Source organism: Macrotis lagotis, chromosome 1 (genome assembly GCF_037893015.1).
Source record: "Macrotis lagotis isolate mMagLag1 chromosome 1, bilby.v1.9.chrom.fasta, whole genome shotgun sequence".
Lineage (NCBI taxonomy): Eukaryota > Metazoa > Chordata > Mammalia > Peramelemorphia > Peramelidae > Macrotis > Macrotis lagotis.
Genome location: NC_133658.1, coordinates 665,713,989 through 665,734,548, shown reverse-complemented (window position 1 = coordinate 665,734,548; position 20,560 = coordinate 665,713,989). Strand labels below are relative to the sequence as shown.

Sequence of the window (20,560 nt, the reverse complement as noted above, 5' to 3'; positions counted from 1 at the left end):
TGAAAAAATGCAAATGCATTTTTTCCTGTGGGGAGCAACAGGGAGTGACCACCAGAGGTCTTCTGAGCATAAAACCACATGCTTGGATCTTGACTTCAGAATATGGCTTTGACAGTTATGAAGATGGACTGAACTGGAGAGGAGAAGATGGGAGAGACCAATTAGGAAGTTCAGGTTGAGGTGAAGGGGGCCTAAAATAGTGAGAAAGAGAAGAGATGCTGAGGAGGCAGAATCCACAAGATTTGGCAAGTGATTAGATATAAGTATTGGAGAGTAAAGAATTATGGATGGTGCTGAAACTGAAACACTGGGTTAGTAGAAGGATGACAGCACCCTCAAGAAAACAGCAAAATTAGGAAGAGCATTAGGTTGAAATGCTTACATGATATCCACCAAAAGACAGTTGGTGATGTGGGACTGGAAGTCAGAAAGAAGTATAGAGTTAGATAAAGAGACCTGAGTCCTCTGCATAGAAATAATCATTGACTTCATAGGAGCTGATGAAACCACTCAGAAGATACAAAGGGAAACAAAGAAGATACATAAAAGGTAGGATGTGGATGATGATGATGTAAGAAACTGAGGAGTGGCCAGACAGGTAAAAGGTCAACCAAGAGGAAGAACCCAGAGGGGAGAAAGAAAAAGGAAGACAAGTTGCAAGAATGTCACTGCTACAGAGTTCAGGATTTACCAAGAATGTTATATGATCATGTTAAAAGTTTTATCCCTCAAATATTTTAATTGAAAACATTGATAAGATGCAATAATTTACCCTTACTTGAAGCAAAAAGCAATATCCTTGGAGAAATACCATCAAACCACAATCAAACACAATCAAAATATCACAATATTTTCAAGAATCTTTATTCAATATTGTCCACACACAAAACTATACAAAAATAACCAAATAGATTATCATGCAATCCCAGAAAAAAAAAGACCTGTCATCTTTTCCATTTTTTCTTATCAGAATAAACTCTGAGAAAGGGCAATCATTGCAGTTAAAATTTGAGATCATCACTTCCCAGAGACTTGAAACAGTCATTCAGAAATCCATCAGTTATTTCTTCTAATTTGGCTGGCTTCCACTTAGGGTTCTGGTCTTTGTCGATCAAAACTGCCAAAAAACAAAAGGAAGACATAATTAAATTTTTACATATCCATGCCAGACTTTATTCAGCAACGATGCAGAAACTATTCTTACCTTTTTACAATTCCTTTCTTTCTAAAAAGTTTATATGTAGTTTATACTATGTCTATATGTAGGACAGCAATATCACTGAAGAGATAGAAACAATGGTAGTTATGCTGAGTATGACAAGTATTAATATATTATCTACTAAACAGAGATTTAGTAAAGATTTATATATGTTCTAAGCATCTTTGGTTATTTTCATACCATACCTACACTTGGGTCATTATTCCCCTATCCTCTCAATTGGTATCTTAGCCTTATATCCCCTGAGATGCCAGATTCTAACTTTCACCTTATCTCATCCAGACCCAGGTCTCCACATCAGTTCCTGGTCTACTACTTTGCATGGTCTTTACCCTGAACTTCTGCTAATTTTTCAGTTCCTTTTTATGTGTTGATTATAAGTTCCTTGAGGACAGAGGCTGTCTTGCTTGTTTGTATCTGTAACCTCCTCAATGGGACCTTCAAATCATAGGATCACTTTGCTGAGCTTACTGAAATCTCTTCTAGAATCTAGGGTATATACCTAACTATGCCTGATATTTACTTCCTTAGTTATCACAAGCTATCATAATGTGATAACTATTGTTCCCAAAGTTCTAGTTACTCCTACATTACCAACTGGGTCTTCCCCTCATTCATAAGAATTAGGTCTAGGGTAGCAGAATTTATACACAACAGTTCCTCTAATTTAAAGAAACCAGACTGTGAGGCCAATCATCACTGTAGTATTTTTAAGACATTAAAAAACCTGATATTTTTGATGCCCTCTATGCAATCAATTAGTCATTTCTATATCCTCCCCAGCCCTAAAGAGTTCTCAACTCCACATGGAAGAAATGACAAAAACACATGTATCCCTCATTGAAAGTAACCAATTTACCCCACCCCCTCCCTTGCCCCATTCCTACCTTCTTTCTCCCAAGGTCAGAAAAAGCTGATACTTGTGGCTCCTTCCTAAGTTGGTCCAAATGCACTCTCTGTGTGTGAAGAGCTTCATATCTGTCACAGACTGTCAGTAATTTGCTGCTACTTCTCTCCTCTTTGCTTTGTCATGTTTTTATACCTTTCTACTGCTTGCCCTCTATTTCAATTTTCCTGGTCATCCTCAGAATTTTCCTTCTTGGTTTCCTCCTTCTAATCTAAGAACTCCCAGATTTATAGAATATTTTAGATGAAAGACCTTGCTCTGCCATGAGATCACTGTGCCCCTTGGTAAGTAATTTAATTTTTTTCACTTTTCTCACCTTTAAAATGAGGAGTGAGACTATATGTTCTTTCAGACCCTAATGTCTAGATTCTTGAGGGGGAACAATTTGAGATTGGATATAGCAGCTTTGGGAAGCTGGAGGACAGTAAGAGAGTGCTGGGTCCTTAGGAAGCAATCCTATGAAAATATAGATAGGTATAGGTATATGTACATGTATGTACAGATATATCAGGAAACCAACTATCTCTTGATTTACTAACTTTTTCACTGGCTGACCCTCATGTCTAGAATGCCCTCTACCCTTCTGGTCTCTACCTCCTTCCTGGCTTCCCTGGATTTCTTCAAAACTCAGCTCAAATTAAGCTTCTGAAGGATATCCTTCCTTTTCTGGTCTTCCTCTTCTTCATACCCCTTTTTAACTAATGCCTTCCCATTTTATTCTTTTTGTATATACTACATTAGAATAGGACAGAGGCTTTGTATCTCCAGTATTTAGTAAAGTGCTTGGAATATACTAAGTGTTTTTAGTAAATGATTTTTGACCACTTGATATAGCAATGCATCTGTCCCTTGTCTCTTCCTTCCTTACCCAACTCTGCTGTGCATCAGCTCCCCATCAGAGTTCTGTTCCTTGACACTAGCTCACCCTATAGTTTTCTCCTGTATGTAAATATTCTGCTGCCCATGTGGACTTCATACTTCCCATATAAGAAAAGAGGAGGTTGGATTCTATGGTTTTATAAAGGTTCTATTTATTTCTAATAGTTTACATTCTAAAGACCCTTCCAGTTCTGATATAATTCTGTGAAATGTCAGCAGTTATTATTTATTACAACTGTGTCCCTAATTTGTTTTGTGATCTTGGGCAAGCCCCCTTCTCTGCTCTGAGACTCAATTTCCCTTCAATCCAAGTGGTTGGAATAGTGTCTCTCAGGATCTACTCAGCACTAACATTCTATGTTCTAAGTTCACACAGAAAAATAGAATCTCAGTGTTGAACAGATTGAACACTAGGAAGAATAGTAAAGTTCCTTGAGAGCAAAGACTGACTTTTATATCCTATCCCTAGTACCTATCACAATTCTGCCACACACCAAAGTATGACTCAATAAATGCTAATATTTATTTTGCAATTTTGCAATTTTGCCATCTGGCAACTTCTGCTATTCAGAATCATCTCACCTCTTATTTTAATTATTATTGAAAACAAAGGCCTGAGTTTGCTGATGACCAGAAATACTCTATACCACATACAAAATGAGCAAAAAAAAGTTCTAGTTCTGAAATGATAAAAGAAAATATCTTAAAGTGAAAAAATGAATTTATTATGTGAGAAAAAATTACTAGGCTAGAATTTGTTCATGGAAAATTATTATATAATTTTTATGTATATGATGAAGCTCGTTATTTTTAGGAATAGTTAAGTAACTGTGTTGGGAATATATGCAAGAGCCTGATAAAAACCTGGTATCTATGATAATGAACTGACATATATATGGTTATAAAGATCAATAAGTAGTCAGAGGTTATGAGGAAAAACTAAAACTATAAATAACCTTATGAAAAAATGTTTCAAATAACTAATAATAAGTGAAAAATGTAAATTACAATGTGGGGTTTCACTTTTCATTCTTTCTAATTCTCATACTGAAGAGAATTCTGTAAGAAATCATACAACTGTTCTGACTGGTACATTATACATTTATGTTATTCAGCTTCAAACTGAGCTGTCACTTCATCAAGGAAGAGCTTTTATTCTTCATAAATTGATTCTGTATCTCACTCTCCCCACAAAAGCTACTTAAAAAGCTTTTTTTCCCTCTCCCAAATAGATTCTACTTCTCTCAACTAAAGATTTTGATTTTGAGACAACTGAGACCTCTTATGCTGTTCTCTTCATCTCAAAACCACTAAACATCTTCCCCTACTCTCTCTACCATTTCCCCTGTATCCAGCATTGAGGTGGCCTTTTCTTTTTGCCAAGGTCAACTCCTCTTACCATGATCCCATCTTCTCTTGTCTTCTTTTATAGATTACAACTTCTCTTTCCAATCTTTAACCTCTCCCAGGTTTACCCCTTTCCCTACTGCCATCAACTATGCTCAGGTCTCCTTCATTGTTATAAAACATTCACTTGACCCTACCATCCCCCGAAACTGTTATTCCTCTTTTCTTTTTCTGTTATACTCCTAAAAAAAGCTTTCTACTCTCCCTGCCTCTATTGTCTCTCCTTTCATCCTCTTCTATATCCTCTGCAATCTGGTTTCCAACCCTAACATTTCTCTTAAACTGCTTTCTCCAAAATTACCATTGATATTGTAATCAGCCAATCTGATGGTCCTTTCTCAATTTTCATCATTTATTTTTTATTTATATGCTTTATCTGACACTTTCCCAAACCCTTCTGGATATTCTCTCCTTTCAGTGTTTTCATGACACTATACTCCTGCTCTCTACTGGCATGCTATCATTCTTATCACACAATCCCCTAATTGTGGGTGTTTTCCTAGGCTCTTTCCTAAGTGCTCGCTTGCTTGCTCACACTCTTGCACTTTCTCTCTCTCTCTCTCTCTCTCTCTCTCTCTCTCTCTCTCTCTCTCTCTCTCTCTCTCATTACCTCATCAGTTCCCAGGGCTTAATTATATTTATGTGGATCACTCATCACTCCCCTAAATCTCACTATTAGATATTTCAAATTAGATATCCTGGAACTATCTCAAACTCAACATATCCAAAACAGAACTCAGTCTTTCTCTTTTCCTCTTCCAAACTTTCTTATTTCTAGCAAAGTTACCACCATCCTTCCAGTCTCTCAACTTTATAACCTAAGCAAATTCTCCACTTTCCCTCATTTCACCAATCCAATTAATTGCTGTTTCTACTTCTACAATATATATCAAGACCCCTCCTCTCTTTTCACTCCACCACCTTCATTCTGGACCTCAGCATCTCTCATCTTGATTATCACAACACACAACACACTTGTTTATCACACACAACTTCACAACTGATTTCCCTGTCTCAAGTCTCTCCTCTTATTCACCACCTCTCACAAAGCTGCCCTCCCAAAAGTTATATTACATACAGATCTATTGATCTAAGTGCTATCTGACTTCAGATTCACTGATCCACTACTCAATAAACTTCAGTGACTTTCTACTGTCTCTAGGGTAAAATATAAACTTTTTTATTTAGCTTTTAAAATCCTTCACAACATAACTCTAACCTATCTATCCAGGATTATATCCTTTCCTATGCTCTACAATCCAACTAAACTTGCCTTCTTTGTTTTTCACATGTGAAGTTCTGTCTCCTATCTCCATGCCTTTGCACTGGCTTCCCCCTACATCCAGAATGCATTTTCTCCTGATCACTACCTCACAGGATCCATCTCTTCATTCATGACTCAGTTCAAAAACCATCTTTTACATTAAATTTTTCCAGAAGTGCTAATGAAAAAAACTGAGACCATTCACCATGAGCTCCCACTTCTCCATTTCCTACTACTTAGATGCTTTCTGCTAATATCTCCTTTCACCCTTCTCTCGCATGAAGGCCTTACTCCTTCCCAAAGTTCACCCATCTACCTAGTCAAGTGATCCCATTCTATCCCATCTCCTTCAAAGATTGGCCCTTTTTTTCTCACTTACTTTCAATCTCTCATTATCAACAGTTCATTCCTATTGCCTATAAACATGATCATGTTTCTCCTATCCTAAAAAAAAAACTCACTTGATCCTTCCAAACCTTCTAACTATACTTTTATAATTCTTCTATCCTTTGTGGCTAAACTCCATGAATAGGCCCATCTGGACTTCTGGGGCAGAGCCAAGATGGCAGCATGAAGCTAGCATGTCCCTACACTCCATCAACTGAAGCCTCCACACAGACATTAAAGCTGGAGATCCCACCAAAAAAAAAAAAGATCAAAACAAGTTTTCAACTGTAGACATTATGGAGGATCTTCAATGAAGGTAAAGGGGAAGTAAAGTCCAGCTAAGCAGGAGAGCAGGAGGTATTTAGCCAAGTGGAGCCCAGGTCCTAGCAGCTAGACAGCAGGACAGGTCCCAGAAGTTAGATAGCAAACCAGCAGGGAGGGCCCTAACCACAGAAAAAGTCTGAATCCTGGGAACACTGGGGCAAAAGACAGGACTCAGTTGGGAACAAACCACTGCAAAGGCAATGCCTAGGCTGCTAGGCAACATCTTGGCCAGCAATAAGCTAGGGATCAGACCCCAGCCTCAGCACAAAAAGCTTGGGACTACTTCCTATACCCCAGGGGCAGAGCTTAACAATCAAAATGAGCAAAAAAACTAAAAGAAAGATAACCATAGAAAGCTATTATGCAGATTCAGTTGATAAAACTGCCACCTCAGAAGAAGAAAGTAGTAACAAATTACCTACATGGGAAATATCAAAGGAGTCTAGGAACTGGATTTAAATTCAAAACCTCCTAAAAGAACTTAAAAAAGAATTTAAAAACCAAAGAAGTGAGGAAGTAGATAAGTAGAAAAAAGTCATGCAGGAAAATGTTGAAAAATTGAGCAAAAAAATCAACTCCTTTAAAAGTAAAAATAACTAACTGGAAAAGGAATAAAATTCATCTAAAACTTAAACTTACCAACTGGAAAGGAAATGCATCTCAGCAAAAAAGCAAAATTAACAAAACAACAAATAGAAACTAATGAATTTATGTGACACCAAGATTCCATCAAACAAAACCAAAAAGTTGAAAAAAATTGAAGAAAATGTAAAGTATCTTTTAAGAAAAACAAATGACCTGGAAAATAGATCCAGAAGAGATAATTTACAAATTAATGGTCTAACAGAAAGTCTAGATCAAAAAAAAAAGAGTCTGGAAATTATCAAGGAAACTGTCCAAATATACTAACTTAAGAAGATAACAGAGTCCTTAAAAGAATACACAGAACATCTCCAGAAAAAACCCCAGGATAAAATCTTGAAGGACTATCATGGCCAAATTCCAGGATTCTCAAATAAAGAAGAAAATATCACAAGCATTGAAAAAAGAAGCAATTTAAATACAAAGGAATAATCAGAATTATACAGGACTTATCAGCTTCAACATTAAAGGATTAGAGGGCTTAGAATATATTTCTGATAGCAAAGGTCCTTGGATTACAACAAAGAATTTACTTCTTTGTAAAATTCAGCAAATTCTGTGAGGGTAAAAGATGGATATTCAATGAAATAGAGGACTTCCAAAATTTCCTGATAAAAAGACTGGAACTGAACATAAAATTCAATCTTCAAAGACAAGATTCAAGAGACGCATAAACAGATAAATGGAAAAGGGGAAAACCCCCCAACAAATATTAGTCAAGAACATTAAATTGTATACAACTCTACAAGGGAAGATAACACTCGTAACTCTTGAGAATTGTATTTCTCTTAGCATAGTTAAAGGGTTGAATATAGTTGAAGAGGTTGTACTTAGAGGATATGGGTATGGCTGGTTCTTGTCCCTTGTTATCAAAGAAGAACAAATTAAATCACTATGTTTGAGACAAATTACACTGTGTCTGACTGCCATAGGTTGGACACAAATAGTCCAGGTGAAGACCTGGGATGTTTACTCTAAACTTATATATCTTATGTTTCCTTTGCGCTACTTTAATTCTACCTGGCTAATATAGCTCAGCATTTTCTCTGATGAGAGCACCCTATAACTGGGTGGTCCAATGCCATATCGGACAACCAATTCTAAAGTTCTTAAGAGGGACCTTCTGGGGTCCCAGTACTTAGAGTACTTAGAGACTTTATACATAATTAAATCAGAGATACTTAGAGGTATACAGTACAATAGGGGAAGTACTTAGAAAGGTTGGTCACAAAAAGATTAGAAAGTGATCTTATCTTAATATCCATACTTTAGTCAACTGAGGTTTTAGTATCATGGTAGGGGTGCTAAAGGGACAGTGGGAGAGAGTGTACTTCATACTTTAGGGAGGACTGTAAGGTTACAGTTAGAGTACTGTAGAGATGAAGAGAATATACTTAGAGGGACTGGACATGAAAATGTCATGAAGAGATATGCTTTGCTTGAAGCTTTGGCTATAATTGGAGGGAGGATGCTGGGGGGGGGCAGTGGGGGTAGTATATAAATGATTCATGAAATGATTTGACTTTGCACAATGCTCTGGCACTTGAGGACTGTATGTCCATGAAGGGTACTTGTAAAGAAGGTATAAAATAATTATAATTTGGTGTAATTCATGACTCTTTAATATATTTCTAATAGGACAGAGGAAGGGAGGGTACTTAGTGACTATGAGTCTATGCTGCTTATCAATCAATCAACTTTTGATTAATTGTACTTTGTACTATCAGGTACAGATAAAAGGAGTATATTTTGATAAAGGAGATGTAAGTACAAGACAGGGTTAAAACAATAAAAACAAAAAGAGGAGAAGACTAGGCATTCCTGAATAAAAAACACTAGGTGAAGAGGCACAAATATCTATTATAGTAGAGGAAAAGAAGGGAGAGTGTGAATAATGAGTAAATCCTACTCAATAGATTTGGCCCAGAGAGGGAATAACCTACATATTATGCTTTGGGAGAAGAAAAAAAAAACGGGGTAGTGGTCCCAAACTCAGAGCAAAACAAAAATAGATCTCATTAAAAGGGATAAGGAAGGAAATTAAGGAAATTACATCTTCCTAAAAGGACCAGAGGCAATGCATTTATATCTCTATATATATATATATATATATATATATACACACCTAGTGTTATTGCATCTAAATTCATGGAGGAGAAACTGAATGAATTACAAGGAGAAATAAATAGGAAAACTATAATAGTGGGGGGATCTCAACCTCTCCTCTCTCTCTCTCAGAACTAGGAAATCTAATCACAAAATAAACAAGAAGGAAGTTAAGAAGGTGAATAAAATCTTAGAAAACTTAAATATAATATGATTTCTGGAGAAAAATGAATGGGGATAGAAAAGAATATAACTTTTTCTCTGCATGGTACCTATACCAAAATTGATCATGTACTAAGGGCATAAAAATTTTATACTCAAATGCATAAAGGCAGAAATAATAAATTCATACTTTTTAGACTAAGATGAAATAAAAATTACAAGTAATAAAGGATCAGGGTAAGATAAATCAAAAACTAAATAATTCAGTTTTAAAGAATGAGTGAATCAAACAACAAATCATATAATCATTTCTAAGTGGTACAGTGGATAGAACACTGGCCCTGGAGTCAGGAATTCAAATCCAATCTCAGACACTTAATAATTACCTAGCAATGTGACCTTGGGCAAGTCACTTAACCCCATTGCCTTAAATGAATAAAAATTTTTTCAAAAGAAATAATCATTTCATCCAAGAAAATGATAACAAAGAGACATCATACCAGAATTTATGAGATTCAGTCAAAGCAGTTTTTAGAGAAAATTTTATATCTCTAATGCTTATATGAATAAAAGAGTAAGGGGAGATCAATGAATTGGGTATGCAACTTAAAAAAATAGAAAAAGAAGAAAGTTAAGATTTCCAATTGGAGATTTTACCAAATACCAAATTAGAAATTCTGAAAAGCAAAGCAAAGATTAATGAAACTGAAAGCAAGAAAACCAATGATCTAAATAAATAAAACTAAGAGATGGTTTTATGAAAAAACCAATAAAATAAAGAAACCTTTGGTTAATCTGATACAAAAGAAAAACGAATACAAAATTACCAGTTTCAAAGATGAGGGAAAAATTAAAGAGAGAATTCAGAGCTTTTTTTTTTGCCCAATTGTATGCCAATACATTTGACAATCTGAGTGAAATGGATGAATATTTACAAAAATATAAACTGCCCAGATTAACAGAAGAAAAAAAATACTTAACCCTGTTTCAGAAAAAGAAATTGAAAAAACCATCAGTACGTTCCCTTAAGAAAAAGTCTCCAGGACCAGATGGAGTTACAAGTGAATTCTACCAAACATTTAAGAAACAATTAATTCCAATTCTACATAAACTGTTTTTAAAAAATAGGAGTTCTGCCAATAACACCAATGTAGTGCTGATACCTAAACCAAGAAGAGTCAAAGAAAATTATAAATCAATCTCCCAAATGGACACTGATGCAAAATTCTAAAATTAAATTTTAGCAATGAGATTATAGCAAGTTATTACTAGAATAAGACACCATGATCAGGTGAGACTTAAATCAGTTACACAGGGATGGTTCCATACTAGGAAAGCACTCAATATAATTGAATGTATCAATAACAAAACAACAACAATCATATGATTATCTCAATGATGCTAAAAAAGATGTCAAAATACATCCATTCCTATTAAAAACACTAGAGAGGGGGGGTGGCTAGGTGGTGCAGTGGACAGAGTACCAGCCCTAGAGTCAGGAGTACCTGAGTTCAAATCCGGCCTCAGACATTTAATAATTACCTAGCTGTGTGACCTTGAGCAGGTCACTTAACCCCATAGCCTTTCAAAAAAACAAACAAACACAAAATACTAGAGGGTATAGAAATAAATGTACTTTTCCTTAAAATAATAAGCAGTATCTATCTAAAACCATGAACAAATATTATATGTAATGGGGATAAACTAGGAGCATTTTCAGTAACATCAGGGGTGAAACAAGGATACCCCTCATCATCATCATTATTCAATATAATATTAGAAATATTAGTTTTAGCAATAAGAGAAGAAAAAGAAATTGAAGGAATTAAAATTGGCAACAAGAAAGCAAAACTTTCACTCTTTGCAGATGATATGATACTATACTTAGAAAATCCTAGAAAAATCATCAAAAAAACTACTTGAAACAATAACAAATTCAGCAAAGTAGCCTGATACAAAATAAACTCACATAATTTAACAGCATTTCTATATGTGAACAACAAAGTCCATGGGAAAGAGGTAGGAAGAGAAATCCCATTTAAAGTAACTGTAGACAACTTAAAATACTCAGGAATCAACCTCCAAAGACAAACCTAGAAACTACATGAACACAATTACAAAGCATTTTTACACAAGTAAAATCAGATCTAAACAAATGGAAAAATGTCAATTGCTCATGGTGAGGTTGAGCTAATAAAAATGACGATTTTACACAAATTAAATTACTTATTTAGAGCATACCAATCAAATACCAAATAACTATTTGATTGAGCTAGACAAAATAGTAACAAAATTAATGTGGAGCAGTAAGAGGTCAAGAATATCAAGGGAACTGATGAAAAAAAAATGTAAAGGAAAGTGGTCTCACTGAACCAAATCTAAAACTATACTATAAAGCAGCAGGCATCAAAACTACTTGGTACTGGTTAAGAAATAGAGCAATGGACCAGTGGATTAGGATGAGAACCAAAGAAACAGTAGTAAATGACTACAGTAATCTACTATTTGCAAAATCCAAAGACAGACCCACAGATCTCATACCCCATGCTAAATAAGGTCAAAATGGGTACAGGATTTAGACATAAAGGACAATACAATAGACCAAATACTAGATCAAGAAATACTCTATTGGATCTATGGAAAGGGGAGAAATTTATGACCAAATAAGAAATAGCAAATTGCAAAATGGATGATTCTGACCATATTAAATTTAAAAAGGTTTTGCACCAATAAAACCAATACTGTCAAAATTAGAAGGAAAACAGAAATCTGAGGAAAAATTTTTACAGCTAGGGATTCTGATAAAGGTCTCATTTCTAAAATATAAAGAATTAGATCAAATTTATAAGGTTACAAGTCATTCTTCAATTATCCTCAAAGGATAATAACAGGAAGTTTTCAAATGAAGAAATTAAAATTATATAAAATCATATGAATAAATACTCCAAATCATTACTGATTAGAGAAATGCAAATTAAAATAACTATGAGGTACCACCTTGCACCTATCAGAATGGCCAAGATGAGAGAAAGGGCAAATTGATCAATGTTGGAGAGATTGTGGGAGGATTGGGACATTAAGGAACTGTTGGTGGAGTTGTGAACTCATCCAACCATTCTGGAGAGCCATATGGAACTATACCCAAAGAGGAATAAAACTGATTATATCCTTTGACCCAACAAAACCAATCCTATGCCTATATCCAAAATAAATCATAAAAAATGGGCAAAGTCCTACATGTTCCAAAATATTCATAGTTGCTATTTTTGTAGTGGCAAAATAATTGGAAATTGAGGGGTTGCCCATCAACTGAGGAATGGTTGAACAAGTAATGATATATGAATGCTATGGAATACTATTTTTTATAAGAAATCAGGAATGGTTGAACTTTAGAGAAGCATGGAACTTCAGGAACTGATGCTAAGCAAAGGAAGCAGAACCAAGAGACCATTGTACACATTAACATCAAAATTGTGAGTTGATCAGCTCTGATGGATGCAGCTCCTCTCAGCAGATCAGAGAGCTAGCATAACCCTGGGAGACTTGTTATGGACCACGCTATCTACACCCAGATGAAGAAACAAAATAAAAAGAACTACAAAATCAGAATGAATACTATGTTCACTTCTTAAAAATTTCTATTATGTTTTTCTTTACTATCCCATGGTTTTCTTTCTTTTCCCTTAGTCCTAATTTCTCATATACAAAATGACTAATATATAAACATGTTAAGCATAAATGTATATGTACAATGTTCACTAGCCTATTTGCCACTGAAGGAAGAAAGGATGGAAGAAAATTATGTAACATAAATATACATGTGGATGAACACTGAAAAACTTTTATAACATATAACTGTAAAAATTTTTTAAATAAATTTTTAAAAAGAGGCCTGTCTGCAATAGAAGCCACACTTTCCTCTTGTTCTTTCTTAACCCTTTCAATTTGGCTCTCAACTTTTATCATTCCATCAAAAGTGCTCTCCAAAATTAACACTGCTCTTAGCTGCCAAACTTGGTTGTCTTTACTTGACTTGGTCACCTTTTCCTCCATGATATTCTCCTCTCTAGGTTTTCAGAACATCACTCTCTCTCTTGATTCTCTTCCCACTTATTTGACTCAGTTTTTCTTAGTCTTTTTTGTTGAATTCCTGCCTCCATATCATGCCCTCTTAACTGTAGGTATCATCCAGGATTTGGTCCAGTTCCTTCCACACTACTTCACTTGGTGATCTCATCAGCTTCCAAGGATTTAATTACCATCTCTAGGCTTACAATTCTCAAATCTACCTATCTGCTCCAACCTCTTCACTGACCTTCATCTTCAGACTCCAGGCATGTCTCTGTCTGTCTCCTGTGCCTGCCACACTCTTCCTCCTCACCTCTGCCTCCTGGCTTCCCTGGCCACCTCCAAGTCCCAGCTAAGATCCCATCTTCTACAAGAAGGCTTTCCTCTGCTGATTTTCTTGTTTTTCCTGCATGCATCTTGTCTATACATAATTGTTTTCATGTTATCTCTCATTAGACTAGGAATGTTTTTATTTTCCTTTCTTTGTAACTCCACAACATTTAACACAGTGTGTGGTATACCATAGGTGCTTAATAAATGCTTACTGACAACCTGGCTTGTTGACTAATGATTGATACAGAGAAATAATGTTGGAGGGAGGTGTGGGAATATTGGCACACTAATGCACTACTGGTGGAGTACTCCTGAAAAACAGTTTGGAAATGAAACTGTTCAAACCCAGTGACAGAACAATGTCTCTATTGCGAATCTATCCTGAGAAAGAAAGGACAGAAAGGTAGAGGTGTATGTGCATATGTATGGGTGTCTAGGTCTGTCACACAGCAAGGTTCCAGAGAAAGCAGCACTTTAATTTATTTTGTTTATCTTTTTGTGTGGGGCAATTGGGGTTAAGTGACTTGTCCAAGGTGTCACAGTATTAAATGCCTATGGCCAAATTTGAACTCAGATTCTCTTCACTTCATTGTGCCATTTAGTTGCCCTTATAGCAGTAGGGTAGAATAAAACTGGAAACCAAGCTGGAGGCCATCAAATGACAAACAGCTGAACAAATATAAATGATATTAAGATAAAGTAAGAAAATATCATTGTATTCTAAGAAATGACAAATACGAGGAATTCAAGGAAAAATGACAAGATCCATATAAACTAATGTGGAGTGAGGAAAGCAGAATATTTACACATGGGGGGGGAATTGAATGCTGGGCAATTTAGGGTCAGTAGTTGGCACAGTGGATAGTGCTGCACAGGGAGTCAGGAAGACCTGAATTCAAGCCTGGCCTCAGACATTTATTAGCAATGGAACCCTGCAAAGTCGGCCTCACATTCCAGGGTTGCAGATATGTGTAAGGCCCTTAGTACAATGTCTGGCAAATAGCAGGCATTTACTGAGTACTTGATCCCTTCCCTTTCTTTTCCATCCTGATTATAGTAACTAAGCTTGACCTCCCAAAAGATGAAAAAAAGTGTCTCCCTTCATTCTCTGAAGAGCAGCAGGTGTGGAACATGGTATATGAGCTCAGACTCTTACCAGATCATTTAATTTTGTTGAACTTTTTTTCCCCTCTCCCTTTGTTACAAAAGATGGCTATTTTGGGAGCAGGGCAGAGAAGATATTTGGAAATTAAAGTTATATAAATAAAAAGGAAAGCAGAAACCAGAACAATGTGCATAACAACAATTACACAAATGAAAAAAACTAAGAGGTACTAAGAGGCAGGCGACCCCAAATTAAATGCAATGACCCAGAAGACAGATTAAAAAATGCCTCCTTCCTCTAGGTAATGGAATGGGGAGAATTTACTACCAGAGTAGATTGCTGTTTATACTGTCACAGTCACAATCTGTTTTGCTCAAGCATTTTTTTTTCTTTATTACAAAAGAAGGTTCTATTAGAAAAGAGGAACTTTTTTTTTATTGTGAGAATCTGAGGAAAAAAGAATGAACTTCATAAGTAATTATGACTGTTTCAAGAACTTTTTTTATAATAGCAAGAGATTTCTACTGTTGAAATACAACAAAAATATTGATTTAGCAAGAATTCCTACCAAAAATGTAAAATTTTTACCTAAGCCCATTTTGAATTTGAAATACATCAGGATAAGCTCAAATTTAAGGTGAATGCTCAATTACTTTTAAAATAACAAAGGGCAATAATTTCCACATTGAAAAGAAAAAAAAGCTTACAGAATAAGGGCTCTCTTTAGATTAGCCCCTTTTGGATGCTGAAAGCTGCTGTGAGCTGAAATCAGAGTTCTCATCAGTTCATAAAAATGTGCAGAGAGAGGAATGTTCAAGCACAATATATTGAGCTTTCTGCTTGGCACTTTCAGAAAAACAACTGCCACCCAAAGAGTCAACAGAAAATTGTATCCTGCTGCCTTGGACATAATCAAATGGGGTGAATTCCTTCCCTACAAAGTGGGTCCTGCACTTCATTCTCCATTCTTTCTGTGTCTCTACCACTTCTCCTATTTCACTGCAGTCACCACTCAGCATAGCTCACACTACCGTCCCCCCCCCAGGGACTGTAGGACTAAGGCAGCCCCTTTGTTATCTCTGCCAGAAGAAGTGGAATAGAAGGGCTCAGTAATAATGTGAAGAATTTGAACAATACTGAAAAAGGCAAATGTCAAATTTCAGAACTGTTCTCTTAGGAGTCTCATTTTGCAGCTGGACAGTTTGAAAGTCTTCTTTATGAAAAAAACACATATATGACATGTATATGCATATTACATGCATGTGCATATATATACAAGTTATATATTATGTGTATGTATCTCCCCTTCCCAAATCTAAGTAAGCCCAAAGGCAGCTCCCTCTGAGAGAATCTTGAAGGTAAGGAAAGACCAAAAGGAAGCAATAAGGGTAAAACAGGAAAATTCTGCATATCCTCTTTTCTATTTCAACATTTTTCCCCCGTAAGAGTGTTGGATGATGCCATTATTTTCCTAAGATTATGCTAATTTCAAAACATCATAATAAAGTAACTAATACAAATTAAGATTTTTGCTATCATCTTTCTTCAGCTTAAATAGTTAAATTCCTGTGATTAGTTCCCCACCAATTGACTTAGTTTTTGGAGAACATCCCACAAGATGCCTATCAGATCATATTCCATTATGAAACATGTGCTGGCTCACCAGTTCTGCTGAAATGGCCTGCTTTTATTTTTTTTTCTGCAATCAGGAATAGGAGGGCTATTCTGGACAGCACTGCCAGAACAGTGCCTTTATTTTATAAAGGTGTATTAAGGAAGGAGCTTCTGTGGAATATAAATGGATCAGAATGATCCATTTAGTGCAACTGAGGTAGTAAATGGACTCTCTTATAATCATAACAAACTTCTATAAAAGAAGTAAAGGAGTAAAAACATAGCCATAATTAGCGATTTCAGTACTTGGAACATCTGCCACCAAATTTATTAAGTAGAATGATAGGTGTTTCAAATTGACTTGATAACTCAGAAAGTAAAAATAATACAAGAAGTGATTGAGATGGAGTAATTACTATAGTGGCTTAGAGAAAAGAATCACAGAAAGTCTAACCTAGCTATAGAATTTGAGGTGCTATGGTCTTTCCAACTGTGAGACAAAAGGAGGTTCAGTGAGGTTTCTTCCCTTATGAAAGGGAAATAAGATGATTACACTCACTTGGGGGAAGTGCTGCTGCTCAACTTATGGAGGAAGTACAGGAGAGAGGAAAAAGAGGGAACAAGAAACTTGAGTAAAGAGACATGGTAGAATAGAGATTATATTATGAGACAAAGGGAGTGGAGGGGTTAAAAAGGCTCCAGTCTGCAATTCTACTCTTCAGAAGGACAAATGTTAAATTTGTGTACTCTCTATACCTGAGACACCTCTACATTTTTGCACCCTGGGACAAAGCTCCAGTAGCCCAGGGCATGCTGCAGCTCTGCCTTTAAAGTCTCACCCAATTGTGACCTGAAGGTATCTCTGGGATTTCAAAGATTAAGTCCCAGAAGATAATTGCCAGTGGGTATTACATATTAAGGTGAGTCTATTACCTGCAGCCTGTCCTAGCTCACTGAAGACAGTTTGCTTGTGATCTCCATTTAGCAGAAATTTGGTCACAGCACTTTATGAAGACTCTTTACTAATGTGTGGAGGGGCTCTGGCTGAGTCAAAAGAGGCAATCCCTACACAAAATGAAACCATGGTGCTTTCAAAATAACAAAGTAGAGGAAAAAAGAATGATTTTACTTGGTTTCGATATATGTAGTAGATGTTCAAGATAGGAAAAGCTAAAGGACTACTTTTCTATTTTAATCAATTTGTTATATGAGTAGATACTTTAATTTTTTCCCTAAAGGTGGCACAGTTGGCCCTAGAGTCAGGAGTACCTGAGTTCAAATCCAGCCTCAGACACTTAATAATTACCTAGCTGTGGGGCCTTGGGCAAGACACTTAACCCCATTGCCTTGTATATAAATATATAAATGAATGTATGAATGAATGAAGTGACTTATAAACAAAGTTAGACTTTTGAGAGGAGGAGGCTAACAAGGACAGCTGGTATAGTGCATCTATTCCTCTAGCCTTAGATTACAACTTAGTGACATTGTCTTTCTGCTTTACACCAGAAATATGAGAGATCTCTAAAGCAGTAGTGAATCATTATTTACCATTTGCATATCAAAGTCATGTTTTAGGAATTTAGATTCTTTAAATTGCTCTCAGGTCAACAAAAGTGTTTCCAGGCCAGGAATAGAATCTAAAGAGTTATACAGTTATCGATTGAGGAGTTTATTTATAGTTTTATATATATTATATGTTTATATATTATACATAGTTATATATTATATATTTATATTTATTTTCTATATATTTATATGTCATAATTTGTTAAGATAAATAAAGGTAGTTGAGTATATGGAGAGGCACTATCAAAACAATCTGTTCCTTTTATTTAGCTTTAAAAAGTGTCTAAACTTTCTGATGTGCAATGAGCAAATATAAAGAAATAAAATTGAGAATATAAGGTCATGTGTAACCAACAGCAAGTAAATCAGTTTGGCTGGAACACACTGTATATGAAATAAGACTAAAAAAAGCAGGCCACAGAAAAACTGTGTAGTCTATTAAAAGCCAAAGCAGTTTTTATTTTATTCCATAGCAGGTTTTTTTAACTGGTGTCCTTAAGGGCCCAGGAACTTAGCTAAGTCAAAAATATATATATTTTTTACTTTCATTGTTGTTATTGTATCAGTAGTGCCTGACTTTTCATATCCTATTTAGGGTTTTCTTGGCAAAGATTCTGGAGTGGTTTGCCACTTACTTCTCCAGCCCATTTTACAGGAGAGGAAACTGTGACAAACAGGATTAAATAACTTCCCTTGAGTCTCACAGCTAATAAATGTCTAAGGTCAGATTTGAATCAGGAAGATGAATCTTCCTGACTCCAGACTTGGCACTGTATCCATTGTGCCACCTAGTTGCCCACTGCTTTCACTAACTTTTTTGTTTTTTAGATTTTTCTAAGACAATGGGGTTAAGTGGCTTGCCCAAGGCCACACAGCTAGGTAATTATTAAGTGTCTGAGGCCAGATTTGAACTCAGGTACTCCTGACTCCAAGGCCAGTACTCTATCCACTGCGCCACCTAGCTGCCCCTTTCACTAACTTTTAACTAAAATTTAGTACTTTCTTCCACTTTGATTTAAAAAGAAAATTATTCACTAGATTGCTAAAGTGGTTCAAAACACTAAAAAGGTTAAGAATCTCTGTTCTAGAGCAAAAAAGAAACTGAAACTTCCTGAGCAGTAGACTGATTGGCAAGTCAACTCTTCTCCATTTTCTAGTCTAGCATCCTCAATATTTTCTTTTGTTAGAAAATACTACTTTTTCTTTTTCCTAAAGCCTTGAAATCACTGGGAAGAAGGAAAACAGTACAGTCATGGATGGCTAATGGTAGGGGGTGGGGAGGAGAAAATGGAGTAGGGGATATGTGTCTCAAAGCTTCAGTAGTGAGGCATGCTGGTGCCCTTTGGCCACATCCTCTACAGGACATGTACATAAATATAAAAGGAATGAAGACATAAAAGGGATGATCAGCAATTGTGTGATAGCTCTATTCTGGAATATATATGAAAAAATCAAGAAAAATAAGAATTCTACCTTTAAACCTGTGCCTACAATTCTACATAGTAGCTCCTGGGATGATGGAAAGCAGTGAACTGAACAAGTCTAATGAGCTCAAATTGTACCTAACAGAGGCAGGATGTAGGCCCTAGGAGAAAGTTTAGGTTTTTTAACATCAACCACAGTAGTTACCAGCAGAGCTAAATTTTTTAAACACTATCAATTTTGGAAGATGACTCCTCCCTTATGCTATCTGATGGGTATTATTGCTGAGGCACTTTGCTAGCATGAGAAAAAATAATCTATTATCAACAACCACATCTTTGACCAAAGCATATGTTACCAGCCTAACCCCAATTTTAGTCTTATATAACTATCAAGAAGGAAAAATAATTGTTTCCTCACCTGCTCGAACACCTTCGTAAAAGTCATGGCCTCTCTATAAGTTAAAGAAATAGAGATGAACTTAGGTAAAATCATGTATATTTTGAAACACAAAATTTTCAAGATATAGTTAATATAATCTTGTTTCTGATTAAATGAAAGACAAAAAGTATCCCTTTTAACCATGAACTGGGATAAAATGTTGGCAGTGAGGAGGAAAACCAAACTGATTACTTCTTACTGTCAATTAAATTCTTAATTCCCCACCCCCACCCCCAATTATTTTTTTGTTTGTTTTGGGAGCTGGGATGGAGTTGTACCTTAAATAATATATATTTTTTGTTGATAAACAAAAATCTCCAAAAATAACTTATTCATTATTTTTACAGTAAAATGCTGATTCAATGGGCACTGTACACAACACAGAAATAGAGATAACATGCTGGCTGTCAGGATCTTATAGTGGCAGGAAGCAGAATATGCAAATATGCAAATGTGAGTCTTCCTTTAAAAAAATAACCAAGTCAACAAGAACATGGCTAAATACTTTTAAAATATACCCAGAATGGTATTTTTCAACAATAAAACCATGCTATTAATTTTTCCTTCCCAGATAATATAATAGGCCTGCTACTGTGTAAGAACATAACTATTTGATATAAAGTCACGAATGGCAGCACTAAGAACAGTTTCTCCCTGTAACCAAAACCAGTTATAGTAGGTGCTTAATAAACACCTACTGACTGATGAGCA

At 35.7% G+C, this 20,560-nt stretch overlaps 1 protein-coding gene across 2 annotated transcripts in view; it reads right to left on the bottom strand.

Annotated features, from left to right (window-relative positions):
• Window positions 1–840: 840 nt before the first annotated feature.
• HIBCH (3-hydroxyisobutyryl-CoA hydrolase) overlaps window positions 841–20,560 on the bottom strand; it is a 118,481-nt gene continuing 98,761 nt past the window's right edge. For both annotated transcript variants that reach the window (XM_074215501.1, XM_074215500.1), the window contains exons 13-14: window positions 19,829–19,862; window positions 841–1,117 (exon numbers count right to left, since the gene is read on the bottom strand). In XM_074215501.1, the coding sequence (XP_074071602.1) occupies window positions 1,002–1,117; window positions 19,829–19,862 (150 nt within the window). In that variant the 3' untranslated portion in view covers window positions 841–1,001. The remainder of the gene's footprint in view (window positions 1,118–19,828; window positions 19,863–20,560) is intronic.